Source organism: Anabas testudineus, chromosome 3 (genome assembly GCF_900324465.2).
Source record: "Anabas testudineus chromosome 3, fAnaTes1.2, whole genome shotgun sequence".
NCBI lineage: Eukaryota > Metazoa > Chordata > Actinopteri > Anabantiformes > Anabantidae > Anabas > Anabas testudineus.
Genome location: NC_046612.1, coordinates 19,710,005 through 19,724,566, shown reverse-complemented (window position 1 = coordinate 19,724,566; position 14,562 = coordinate 19,710,005). Strand labels below are relative to the sequence as shown.

The window sequence follows — 14,562 nt, the reverse complement described above, 5'->3', positions numbered from 1 at the left end:
GCAATCCTAATGTAAAGTAGTGTAATCTGGCAGGAAATTGGCTGGTCCTCTGGCTATCTCTACCTGTCATAGTGTCTGCTGATGTGACAGAAGAGAGAAAGGCAGTGGAGAGTGAGAAAGGGACAGATGGAGGGAGTGAGAGAGTAGAGGAGATAGGAGAGACAGATCACCTGCGTAGTGTTGGACGCCAGCATAAGCCTGTTGGAGAGGGTCGGTCACTGTTGGACTCTGTGCTGCAGAGATCCAGAAACAGAGACAGAGAAAGGGGGGTGACAAGGAGGAAGACGAAAGCAAAAGGCACAACGAGGGGATGGTCATGACCGACACAAAGATAAAACATATAGAGAATATCTTAAACAGCAAGACCGACTTTGGCTTAGGTATACGAAACCATTAGGGGGTAAGATCACACGCGAGTGGCAGAAATTTGGGTTGTCATTCCACTGAGTTCTTCAAAATGCCTGTTCGACCCAGATGTTTGCATCAAATATTAACAACATGCCAAACAAACCACTTTGTAGTTCATTACAGTTGCAGCTGCCTTTGCATAATGCAAAAACAGGGAGTGTGTGTTTGTCAGTTCTTCAGGAATCAGTCCCAGACAGCATCAAGAAGCTGAGAACGAGCTGAGACACATCAAATTAACTATAATGGACTGATGGATGAACTGATGGATTAATTAGGATACTTGGGCTGGCTGCTCAGAAATGTGCCAAAGATGTTGTTGATTGACCCTCAGTCCTTAAATGCCTCAGGTCAAATCAGAAAAAGATGTGAAGAGAGAGTGAAGTAAAAAGGACTCTTGGCAACTTTTAGACAGTACTATGTGACATAATTTAGTTACTGACATGTTGAACTTGCAGTGTGACATTTAAGGGCTTTTCTTATTCAGATCAAGTGTGGCACTAGAGAATAATCAAACAGTCATAAATCACAGGTACAGGTACAAGTAGCAAATCACAACAAGTGTCAGGGTCAGAGCAACTGTCTTGTTACAGTATGTCACAAACATATCTCATGTTTTTGTGTGAACTTTGAATGGCTCACCTGGGTAAGGATGAATACCATTGGTGTAGATGGGCTCAGAGGTGGGCTGCCCGTTGCTCTGAGGCGGGAGGGCACTGAATCCATTGACCCCGATTGGGGTGGCTATGCTTGGCACGGCGGTGGCAGAGATGCCTGGAGGTGTGCTGGTGCCTGCAAATAGATACAGAGTCATTATAGAAACTGCAGGGTGTACACAGTTAAAGGCAAGGGTATAAAGTACATTTGTACCAAATTGTATTTTTTTTAAATGTATTCAAGTATTCACAGCACATACAGTGCTTAACGTTTTCCACATTTTGTTATGTTACAGCCTAATTCCATAATAAATACAATTCATTATTTTTCTTTGCAAATTTATTAAACAAAAAAACAAAAGAAAATCACATGTACATAAGTATTAACAACTTTTATTCAATATTTTGTTGAAACACCTTTAGCACCAATTACAGCCTCAAGTCTTTTTGAGTATAATGCTACAAGCTTGGTTCATCTATTTTTAGGCAGTTTCTCCCATTCTTTTTTGTAGTACCTCTCAAGCTCCATCAGGTTGGATGGGGAGCATTGGTGCACAGCCATTTTCAGATCTCACCAGAGATGTTCAATCTAGTTCAAGTCTGGGCTCTGGCTGGACCACTAGCCACTCCTGGCAGTGCACTTAGAATGATTGTCCTGAAAGATTTACTGTCATCCCAGTCTGAGGTCCATGTCATCTGGAACAGGTTTTCATTATGGGTGTCTCTGTACATTGCTGCATTTATCAATCCTGACTAGTCTCCCAGAAACTGCCACTAAAAAACATCCCCACATGCTGCCACCACCATGGTTCACTGTAGGGATGGTATTTGCCAGGTGCTGAGCTGTGCCTAGTTTTATTCAGGCCAAAGAGTTCAATCTTTGTGTCATCACAGTCACAGCCCTCCATTAGGGGTCCTTAGGCAGGACCTCCTCATAAAAAAGGAGTCTTTAAAGCAGAGAATCTTGTTTCTCATGGTCGAGAGTCCTTCAGGTGCATTTTGGCAAACTTTAACTAAGGAGTGGTTTCCATCTGGCCACCCTACCAGAAAGACCTGATTGGTGGAGTCCGACCGTCTGGTTCTTGGTCACCTTCCCGACTAAGGCCCTTCTTTTTCAGTTGTGTAGTTTGGCTGTTCAACCTCCTCTAGTTAGAGTCCTGGTGATTCCAAACTTCCATTTTCGGATGATGGAGGCCATTGTGCTCATTGGCACCTTGAATGCTACAAAATTTCTTCCTTATATAAATAGATGTATACCTTTGCAAATCATGTCCAATCATGGCATGTCATGGCAAAGACTGTGAATACTTGTACAGTACATACTTTTTATATTTTAGTTTTAATAAATTTCTAAATTTCTAACAAACATTTTTCACGTTGACATTATCAGGGATTTTCCTTTAGACTTTTAATTGACTGATTCAATCAATTTTGAATGTAATCAATTTTGGAATAAGGCTCTAACATAACACAATGTGGAAAAAGTTATGCATTGCGAATACTTTCTGGATGCACTGTAGTTTCATACAAAATGATGCAAATTAGGCCTAAACCTTTAGTGCAGTTGCTACAGTATAACACACTGATCAACGTGTGATATGGAACATGGGAAAACACTCGTCCATCACTGCAATACAAAATAATAAATGTAGCACTGTGATGTTCTGAATAATACCTGTTATACCTTTGTTGAAAGGCTTATTTCAGTAACTTCAGGTACATAACTGTACTCTTGAAGGTACAACAATGGGTGCAAAATTGAACAAGAAATGTAACATAACATACACTATGATTAAAGGGCCTGTGTCTCTTCTTCTAACTACTTTCCTCCTTGCTGTGTCAGTCACCTTGTCAGTAGCCTTTTGCATTTATAAGTTTTTATTATTTTTCTAATCCAGGTGAAGGGCATTCAAGTCATGTAGGATTATGTGTGATAGGCATTACCTGGTATGTGTAGGCCTTGTGGATTACAAATGCCAGGTACAGCGTCAAGCCACTTTATTTAATACATTCGCAATGACCCTGCCTTCAGGCGGCCTGCCTACTTAGTGTCGAGGCATCAAAGCTCCTCGTGACAAGGGCCAAAAAGATAGTTCAGACTGGGGTTTGGGATTATCTCACACAAATCTTTGCTCTTATATTGTATAAGCCAAGGACTCTGCATCCAATGTCATCGGATTGGCTGTGTTCCCAGAAAACACACACTGTCACAGAGACATAGAGGAAGAGAGAGGCAGACTGCAAGAGAGAGAGATAATGAGAGACAGGAGGAGAAAAAGACTATGATGTGGCAGCCAATGAGTGTCAAGGAATGCTGTACATCTTCTCCCATCATGCCTTAGTCCATACAAGGCTCCATTTCTTCTTATGCAACGCTGTCTGCTTCAGCATAGAAAGCTGAGCTTAAAACACCTTAAAAAATGTAGCAAGGGCAAAACCAGAAGGGTCTTGAATTCATATATTAGTACCATAATTCTTGCTAATGACAAAAATGTTCTTGGAGCAGTGAGAAAGTGAAGTCCTCCATGTCTGTGTGTGCCTATTAGCTCATACCTGAGGATGGTGTCATGGGAGTAGCCACCAGACCATTGACATTGAAAGCTGCCATTTGCTGCATTTGCGCGGCAGCGATGGCAGCCATGGGGTTCAGGTAGGACCCTTGTGTCGCTGCCATCAGGGCGGCTTGCTGTTGCATCATCTGCTGTAGGATTAAAGAGCAGTGGGGAGAGAGGCGAGTGGCGGGAGGGATGGAGGGAAGGACAGAAAAGGAAAGGAGGGTGAAATAGCCGCAGGACCAGAGCATGTTTACTCTCACATCTCTTGTTTGTTTGGCCCATGCCTTGTTCTTGAACAGAGTGGTCTGTGTTGCCCTGCAGCGTTGTTTCCCAGCTACTGTAACACAACACTGGCTCATTATACTGACACAAGATGAAGGCTATGTACAGAGTTTAGCGAGATGGAGACTATGCATATCTATATGTACCGCATACTGTATGTATATGTATATGTGTGAGAGAAAAAGTGGTTTGCAGTGGCAGAGTTAGTGGAGAGAATGTGTGGGAGTAGGCGATTCTCACCTGTCAGGGTGAGTTGTTAGATACTGTGTGAGTGCAAAATCTCACAGACTCCGGCTGTGACTTTCATGTGTGAATATGAAATGGGGGTGGGGTGGCATAGAAAGGGGTAGGGGTGGGGGGCTCTTAGGGATGACGCTTGCCTCGGTTTGAGTGTAAAGGAATATGTGTAAGTAGATGAAATGTTAAAGGGGCAAGATTGGGTTGGCAGTTTAAAATTCACAAAGTCATAAAATGAAAGCAAGACAATGTAGTGTTGAACAGACAGTAGGATAAGCATCCTCCCTTGACAACTGAAGGGATAAAAAAGGTACAATATAAACAGCATTGCAGTACAGTATTTCCTGTTTAAATTTGTGCTGAACAGCAGTTTAATAGTGTGAATCACTTAAGGAGTTCGCTGGGAATGTCACATGCCTAGTGGGAGAGATAGTGAGTTCAAACCTCAAATCACAACAGTTTTGTTTTCTTTTTTTTTTTAAAGCTCACCGTCTCCTCCCCCGCCGGGCTGAGACTTACAGCATGAGAGTAGGCGCCATAGGCCCCAAACTGGATGGTCATGGGGCTGAAGATGCCAAGCTGGCCCGCCATCTGGTGCATCCTGCGCAGGGTCCTCTCCTTATCGGTGTCTGCAAACTTGACCACCAGACTTGATGAGGCACCCTACAAGTACAGGCATGTTTACAAGGTAAGTAAAAAGGAACTTAACTAAGTAAGAAAATACTAGATCCAGTCTTTTCAGTGTCTTAAAAAAAAAAAAGAATCTAATCAGTCTAATGAGTCTTCTTGACTGGAGAGCTTCAACCTAGTAGGACTAACTTCTCAGCAGTCAGCAGTTTTGCAGATTGCACCTGCCACTTTAACTCGCCAGCTGGCTAATGGGCTGGTGTTTTTTAACCGAGATTGTCTGTAAATATCTCTGATTGAATAAATTTCACTGTAAAAAAGGAAAAAAAAAACACACAGCCAAACAATAACATCATCTATAATTACAGTCGTTTCAGGAGTCCATATGAATTTCCCAAAGCTAATGGTAAGCCGTAGCTAAATTGAAAAAGGTTTATTGCTCAAGTTAATTTGTGATGCTTTAATTGGAAGTGTGCAGATCTATGAACATACACTAACCTAAATACAGGCCATTTAGAAACAAGGTTACTGGATGCATGCATTACATTTCCATCTTTTATTGTGTGGTTAAAAATAGGTTTCTCATGTATGTTTCTCTTGGGAATTGACCTACAACAACATGCCGGCTACATAATAAGTTGTAGAGCGTGTCTGTATCAGGATCCATGTATCAACCTTCTTTTATTAAAACATGAGAGTGGAATTCTTGCATCATCGTAAAGGAGAAACACTGGTAAACGTCACGTTTTTTGATGTCCAGCGTACACAGCACTCTAACTTTCAAGACCTAATATCTCTAAGCAACAAGAGCCAGTGGAGCTCACCATTCATGACTGCAGTCATTTAGCTGTCAGCAATAAATGGAAGAAAATACTGAGTGATATTTGCTTTTGTGAACTTTCCAACTCCACTGTATACACTGGGAGTGAACTGTGATCCTAACCAGATCCCATAGGAGTCCCAGTCCCCCACTGGTGAAGCTCTACTGAATACAGTACTGGGTAATTAGGTCTGACAAAAGCCTTCGGCATGTGGAGGGCGAAGTATTGACTAATGGCTCTGCCTTATGGCAGATATAGTTCCGTATTGATGTCCATGCTCCTGAGTTTGCATCCAATTAAATCATTTGAGAGACAGAGACCAGAGTCAGTTCCTCGTGTGACATCCAGGCAAGGAGAGGGGGAGTGAGAGTGTCTGTGTGTGAGTGAGAGACACAGATATAGATACAGAGAAAGAGAAAGAGAGAGAGAGGATGAGGGGGCTGCCAGGCAGAGAAAGCAGCCACAGACACTGTCAAGAGGACCAGGCTCCTATTTAATTACAGGCAGTGCATGCTGGGAAAGAGCACGGAGCACCACCAAGACAGAAGGACACAGGCAGCCAGGGGCCAGTCAGGATATGATTAGTAAGATCATAAAAGCAAAGACACGAGGAGAAAAGGACTCCATAATCACAACCTGGATTTATCTTTCACAAAATGTCTCATCCTGACAGGGTCAGTACAAATTCAGGCTTTGATTTTGATTTCCATGTTATGTTTGGGTGTAGAAATCAAAAATGTGAGCGCACAGCAGAGGACACAGTGACAGAGAGGGAAGAGGATGACCAGTGTGACTGATGCTGTATAAATGTTGTGCATGAACGTATGGGCCTCTGTATAGAATATACTTCAGTTGTTAGACTACAGGGCTGTACAGGTCCAAGTTTAAGTTTTAGTGCTACTTAAAAAAAAAGGAAGAAACAGAAAAACAAACTTGTTTTTTCTCTGTAAAGCCGAATGTTGCATCAGCACAGTAAGACTGTGTATTCAGCTACAGAACAGCCTTACTGTAGTACAGCCTTACTTTATTCCACCTCACTGTAAGTCATACAAAAAGTGTGCCCTATTTCTGTAAGCATTTCATGAGACAGAAAAAGTGTGCCATTGACAGGGCAGTTTGCAAGGGTGGTCTTCTGCTTTGGCTTTAGGTAGACATGACAAACATTACATAATTTGTAGTTTATTTAATGTGTATTTATCCTGCCTACGCCTCATATTGATTGTTGACTTTTTTTTATAGTACTGAAGTCAATCATGATTTTCTTAAGTCCTATCCTTCCCACAGTGTCAGTTTTTTTTATTATATAATTTTTTGTATGACAAAGAAGGATATTCATACTGTAAAAGCATAAACAGCACAAGTTTTAGCCAAGAGTTTCTCACTGACTTGTGAAATGTGTCACATAAACAATTATTAATAAAACCAAGAGAATGTGTTGGCTGCAGATAACTATGAGAAGAAGTCTGGGGAATGCGGGAAGGCATCATCATGGACTCCAGGAACAGTGCATCTCAGATGGGATCCTATCAGAGCCAGCCAGCACCCTAGCTCATCTGGTGCGTCTCCCTCAACTCCTTTTCAATTAGTTAAACCAATAGCAATAGCATGACTTTTTTTTCTTCCTACCTTAAGACCTTTTGCAGTTATCAACTTTGTTGGCTAGTTGCGAGACTGGTCTGTTGGAATTAATGAGGATGGCACTTCCTCCAGTGTCATCATATCCTTCCAGCATTGTTACTCAGATCGGGACACAGTGAGGGGGCCTGGCATTTAGATTTTTCGCTTTGTGTATTAATGTATTCTTCTATTCTTTTATTACCTTATGAAGAAGACATTGTAAGCATTAGGACTGTAAAAGCCTGAGGCTGCCTGTACTCCGAGTGCCATGATTTGAGATGAAGCAAGTCTAGCCTGGTCTGGCTTCTGGCAGCAGAGTCCTCTGCTGTACATGACATCACGGGAGGAGACCCAGTCTGCAATGTCTACACTGAAAAGTCTTGGCAGCAGCACTAAAGCACTGCAACAGCCTCTGCAAATGTTGTCAGCACTGACACTCAGAGCCGAGGTTTTCTGATTTTTATGGTGTAAAAGACAAAATATTCCCTCCAAAAAAAATCTCTCTCTTATCCTCATCCCTGAACAGGAGAATTTCATATCCTCACATCTCAAGCGGATGTATTCTCACTAGATCCAAGGTCTAATCAGAAAAGGCAGATTTTAGAGTGTGATCCCCATCACGGATCAAGAATTTCTATCCACAAAGAAAGAGTAGTATGTGGCCAGGTAATGAAGGAACAGGTGGCATCAGACAACAGGCACTGGATGCAAAACAGCCGCTGCTCACTGGTAGCAGAAAATCACAAGCTGACAAACAAACAGAATAATAACCTGCAACGGCATGACTCCTATACCTGGAGAGAAAATGAATTTGCTGAATTTGATAAGGGCCAACAGGGAGCCTTCACTTTTGACAGGTACAACTAAGGAATTTGTCATGGGTTCAAAAACTAATCTAATTTCTTGAACAACACACTTGACTTGTGAAAATCTCCCATATTGGATTTTGTATAGGCCACAAAAATGTGCAGATGGAAAAATGCACACTGGTAATTGAAGGATTAGAACTCAACTAAACCAGTGAAATGGCATTATGCTTTTATCTCTGCATTACTACAAAGACACTGGTGTTAAGTGTCTACCGAAAGGTAAACAGACACTCATTTTCCAGCCTCTACAGAGGCTTACAGCAATATAATAATATAACAACATATTCATTGAAGGGAAAACTGTCATTTTAGAAAAGTACTTAATGATCAACCAGTAATAGTATATTCTAAACTACTTACTTTTCCCCTCTTTCTTCAACAAAAAACAACAACGTCAATAGACTAATAGTCTAATCTCTAAAATTGGCAATTGGGAATTAGTAAGAAATTAATAGAATACACCATAACAAGTTTGTTTAGTAATTGGAGGAACCCCCTGTGGGGTTTGTATTCAACTCTCTGAACCTTGCTATATCTCTGCTACCCTCATGGGAGGACTGTCTCTCATTAGCAGTGGGTGATGCTGTCTTGGTCTGGCCCTGCTGTCCACCACATACTGCTGCAGCTGCTGAGCACACTGCATCAAGCCAAAAGACACAGAAGAAAATTGATGCCATTAATAACGGTATTTCCCTATGCTACATTTAGTCTATAGTTTACTGTAATGAGTTCAAGAAACAAAACTCCATGTAGCATGTTAGCTACAAGCCTGCCGAGGTTCTACAATAGTTTCATGTGGCGTTTGATGCGTTTTGTGTAACAGTGACAATGTTCTCTGGCTTGGTCTTATCTCTCATTAATCCAGAACTATAGTATCACACACATGCACACTCTTGTTGCTGCCAGCACCGGCAAGCTCCACAGGCACTGTCAGCCACGCTGTGACATCGAACATGACAATGTCTGCAATTTGCTGGGTGCTGTCTGCCTGCCCCTGGCTTTGCCATTTGAAGTTTTGCCACCTGTGCCTCTGCAGCCTTACTGTAATTCAACAGCTGAACCAGTGAGAGTGCCTGTTCTGTGCCCAATCACCTTTTAAGTTAATTTCGGAAGCACCTGCAATCTGCAATAAACATCAATTAAAGCTATGACCCGATCTATCAGCGCATGCCCTTTGGTAACATCCCTTGCCCTTAAGCTTCATTAAAGCCTTTCATTCTGGGCCAGCGTATTTTGGTGCAGGCATTATTTATGGCATGTGTGTGTGCCAGGTAACACAGATGCTGTAGAGAGAACATTAAGAGGGAGAGAGAGACAGAGACAGAGTGAGAGACAACTCTTTGTTCAAGGTTCATCCAGACTTCACAGCTGGCACCAGGCAGTGAGCAGAGCAGCCCACTCTCTGAATCCTGCCTCCTGTTAGTCTGTTGTTGACGACATGTGGCAGTGATATTATCCAAATTAACTGCATTCCCCATTGGTAAGCCATAGTTGGATGCTAATGGCCACCTTGCCTATTAATCTGAGAGGAACTTGGATTTGGGGAGAGTGGGATAACAGGTGCAGGGATAGAAGAAGAGAGATATGGATAATATAGATTATTAATGAACTTTTGGATGGCTCTTGATCTGCTCCAGGCCTGTTTGGGGCTCCATATGTTGCCTTGGACAGTTCATCTGGAGCAAACCTCAGGTGGCTCAGTGACCCAACCTATTGCAACTTTGCCTGGAGTGCAACATACAAAAAGTAGTCAGCATGAGCCAAATTTTGATCTGCACAAGAAAGCAAACAGCCTCACAGGGGCCCAATTATAAATCTCCTGGATGTAAACATATTCTATTGATTGAGTCAACAAGATAGTTTGAGTAGAAGGTAAATATCTTAATTATAATCACATTTCAGTAAGAGGCCTGTCATAATTGTGCATGATCATTATGCAACATGATTACTGTTTGGCTCATGGCCCGCTACTTATTAAATTTCGACCCTTGTGGCTTACATGCCAGAAAGTTTGGTCTCTAATGTGCACAGCAACACACAAAGTTAAAGCGACTCCACCACTTATTTTTCTCTTTCGCTACTTCAATGTAATGCAAAATGAGGCTGCATCAAAAAGATGTGTAAATTACATCTGGCTTCCAGGACAGTATCTGGCTGCCAGGAAGCGTCCGTAAATATTTATTGCGGAACATCAGTGAAGTGTGTGAAGGTGCGGATGTCTGCCAGAAAGAATGTATGCTCGTGTATGTGTCCAGCTGTGCAGCACTCAACACACAACCAGTACTGGCAGGGAGATGCTTCGTAATTCATCACTTCTTTTACGCAGGCCTTTTTGGTGGCCTTGTTCAAGCTTGACAGAAACATTTTCAATCGTTAATTAACTGCAGTTTGACAAGTGTTACAGGTTTTCTGGCCTCATTCTTCAAATAAACAAATGCTATTTAATGCAACTCACAACCACTGTATATCAAGCAGGACCAGTACTCCGTTACTTTCCACAATTCCTTGTATACTTAGAGCTAAACTACTGTGTATATATATATGTGTATATATTTTTGTATATAACACATATCTCTAAACATGTCCACATCTATTCTATCGACCATATTGCCACTCTCTTACATTACATGAGATTTTGTTCTCTCATAATTTATCAGTAAGGGGAATAGGCAATATGTGTCTGCAGCAGAGCTATTTGTGTTCTCTAGCTGTAAAATGAATTGAATAAAAAGTGATTCTTATGCAGTCTAATTGATTTGAATACAACTGATGTTTCCAGCATAACATCGTCCTGCAGCATCTCAATATTCTTTCAGTTGTGGGCAGATAACACCTTAACGTAGAGGGATACATTTTTAAAAGTTCACTTCTACAATATTATGAAAGGCTTAGTGCTGAAATATCAGGAAGCACTTTAGGAAGTGAAAAATCTGACCTCATTTTGAAGATCCACTTTAACTCTAGGGTGGTTTTCAATATTACCGACTTACTTGTTAACCTCACTTCTAGTCTCTGTAATGAAGCATCCCTTGATGCCTCATTACAGTGTTTTAAATGTTTAATATTCTTTAACAAAAAGTTGTCCCCTGACAGGGGCCACACTGTCACTGTTAATACTTTAGTGGTGACTAGCTGTTTTCATGTTATTTCTTCAATGTTGCTGAAGGAGACTATCACTTTCAGGAGTCCTTTACCGTTTCCAAATTACAAAATATTTAGTCAGTGCTTGCACTATGTACTATAGCGTCTTCCACGTGTTGCACTCTGGCCAGCAGCAGGGTTAAATCTTTTTCTCCTTTTCTAGAAAAATGTTTATCCACTCTCCTTATCTTCTGAGATTCTGGGTTCAGTTTTCAATTTATTTTATTTGTTTATCTGTTGCCATTTACTGTATTCATGCAAGCATCTACATGGACATATCAAGTGCAAACAAAAATGTTATTTGTTATCTAAATGTTCTATATCTTGATATAAAAATCTACAATATCTGTGTAACCATTCTAATGTTACCGAAGCAGCATACCCAGTGTCAAAAGTTAATTAAACTATTTCTGAAATAATATTTCTTGCCCCACTAACTCAGTTAAATTGCTTCAGCACGATGATGACACACTGTTACCCAGTGTAAAAGCCGCTCATTTCAAACATATATTTCAGGAATGGGTTAAGAGAGCGCAGCGAGTCAAACTATTCGAACATGCACGGAGACCAGAGAATGGCCATCCTCTGGTTAGATTATTAAATTATATAGCTGATAAAAGATACTGGCTTGCTCCTAACTAACCTGTGTACAACAGTATTCTGTTTTGCACTGCAGTTTGCAGAAGTGAACTTCTCTTATGTTTGTTCAAATTCTCACACAGAATTTGTTTTATTTATTTTTTATCCTGTGTGATCAAAGTTGCATCCAGAATCTTAGAGGAGCTTCCCGCTACCTTTTTTGCTGGCTTCATTAAATCTGTTGAGTGCTGGATTACACATTTACTTATGTGTTTATTTTTATTTTCTTTCTGACATTGGTGGACATAACCAGTATTAAAATATATGTTATCGACCTCGCTATGATGGCGACCTCTTTTTATTGACTAGTCAATAAAAAGAGGTCGCCAATGTCATGGCATGTTGCTTCTAGCACTAGCTAGCTACCAATAACACTATTATAAGCAAATGGAAATGCAATCATAACCTGTGGCATACAATGTTAAGAGTGAATAATTGTATTTAATGACTAATTATTGACTAGTGGGTTCAAAGAAAGTTTCTGTTTATACACTGAAATTTGAGCACATTGCCTTGTGGGCTGTTTAACCATTCCATATCGAGTTTCAATAGAAATTCACATAACAAATTCCTACCTACAATATCATTTTACACAGCAATTACAATGTATTCTGTACATGCACAGTTGTTCGGTTTTCGATTTCCATCATTCCATCTATCGTTCTATTTCAGTGTTATTATGTCAATATTGACTGGACATATGCAATACAGTGTCTTCTGAGAATGCACTGAAGGATGTGTTTGCAGCGCACAGCAATCACATCTTTATATCACCAATATAAACGCTCTTTATCAGTTTGTTGTCAGTGGTACTTTGAATAGCTGGAGAATGAAATGAATATTTAGTGAAATGACAGATATAGGATATCTAGCTGAAAGATGCCAGATGCTGACTGTGGGAATCTTTTGTGTGTGATATACCATAAACGCACTTCACTGTCCAGACATACTTTATCCACATAGATGGAAAATAGATATTTTGTTATTCTGGATTATTTTCTGTCCTGGTACGTCATGGTCTCAAATAATGAAACTGTTTCCAAACATATAAAAAAGAAGAGGCATCAAGTAGAAGCATATAAGGAAGACATGGCCAGTATCTGCATCAGAATCTAAACACCCACCAATCTCTGTTGTGAACCTTCACCCAGTCTACCTCAAATAATTTCTAAGCACAACCACAGGGTAAACAGCTGGCATAAAAACACCAACAAGTGGCATCACATCACACGCCGTTTCATAGTTTGTTACTTACAGGCATAGTCTGTCCACCATGCAAGCTGTTGATGGCGGCCTGCGCTTCTGCATGGCTGGAGAACTTGACAAAGGCACAGCCTGTATAGAGAGAAAAAGAGAGAAATAGAAAGGAGGCAGCAACATCAGGGAGATGGTCTTGAATATGGGGGACAACACCATTCAGTACCATTGTTTTCATGTTATCTGGTTTGTAAATGTATTCTGCCATTTGTGTGTTCAGCGCACAACTCTGAATAAATCAGTCTAATTGTAGTGAAGGCATTAGCTGTGTGGAACATCCTGTCCCTCGCCCATTTCTTATTCCACCCCCTCCACTTTGGAGCATGCAGCCAAGGCATTTACTATCCCGACTTGTTTGTGATTATTAATCTGTTTAATATTTACACATTGTGATTTGTGTGCAGTCACTCATAAAAGAGATTATGATGACAAAGGCATAGTATTATAATCTGCCTATCTAACCAAATCTTTGCTTGCGTATAATTTCAGATGGAGGGGGGACTTTGCTCAAGGGGCATTCAAATCATCTTAAATCTCTTGTGTTGTTAATGCACAAAAGGAAAAGTCAACATAGAAAGTTGGCCAGAAGACAGGGGAACAGTTGTTGGCAGTAGTCTTTTGGAGCCTCGTTGCATTAACATTTCAAATGGTATTTAAAATGATTCAATTAGATAAAAATAATAATGCACAATGTGTTGTTTTCTTGTTTTGTTTTTTTTTTTAGGTTACGTATTCTGAACCATTAAATAGTGTGCGTCAGTGTGTAGGCAAGGACAGGCTCTAAACTACTGTAAAATAAAGAGAAAGCCAGTGAACTGAAACACAGTGAAACTGAAATGTGGTAATTTTACAAAAGCCATTAAATTAAACAGCAGCTATTTCTCTAAGCTTTATGGTCGTCATAGACTGCACGAGGTATTCTGTTATGTCCTATTCTTATCCGTGCCTTCAGGTAACTCATGTGTTAAGTCAAGAGATACCTAATTAACAAACTCGTGGATTAATTCTGCCCCCTTTTCATTAATTGAGTATCACCAATGTCTAAGAACCAGACAGGCTTTTCCTGAGTTCAGTGCCTGGTTTCTCGGGAAATGCTGATACCTACAGTATTTAAAACAGTTACATGTGTTCATATACATTTATTCTCTCTACATTCCCAAAGGAGTCATGATGATTCGTTTAAATTACAAACACCGTTAAGCAGACTCAGGAGAAGTTCCGTGTCTGGCAGCAACCCATTCACTTCTACATCTCAGCTTTGCTTTTCTGACAAACAAATTAATTATTTCCTGACAAAATCAAAAAGATTGAACTGGGGGCCATCATTATGTGCACAATCAATGGAGGACAATTTACATTTACCTGAGGCTTTCTATCCATATTCTAGCCACATAATAAATGGTAAGCAGTTGAAAATGTGAATATGTGTGAGTAGTAAGACCATGTGTTTTCTGTA

The 14,562-nt window shown here is 40.6% G+C and overlaps 1 protein-coding gene across 12 annotated transcripts in view; it reads right to left on the bottom strand.

Annotated features, from left to right (window-relative positions):
• Positions 1-14,562, bottom strand: part of si:dkey-205h23.2 (CUGBP Elav-like family member 4) — a 123,277-nt gene that overhangs the window by 8,964 nt on the left and 99,751 nt on the right. For 9 of the 12 annotated variants that reach the window (XM_026378319.1, XM_026378321.1, XM_026378323.1 and 6 more), the window contains exons 5-9: positions 13,105-13,184; positions 4,655-4,798; positions 3,615-3,759; positions 1,048-1,197; positions 171-233 (exon numbers count right to left, since the gene is read on the bottom strand). In XM_026378319.1, the coding sequence (XP_026234104.1) occupies positions 171-233; positions 1,048-1,197; positions 3,615-3,759; positions 4,655-4,798; positions 13,105-13,184 (582 nt within the window). Of the gene's footprint in view, positions 1-170; positions 234-1,047; positions 1,198-3,614; positions 3,763-4,654; positions 4,799-13,104; positions 13,185-14,562 lie in introns of all 12 variants that reach the window. The other 3 variants (XM_026378322.1, XM_026378324.1, XM_026378316.1) reach the window with 2 other exon arrangements.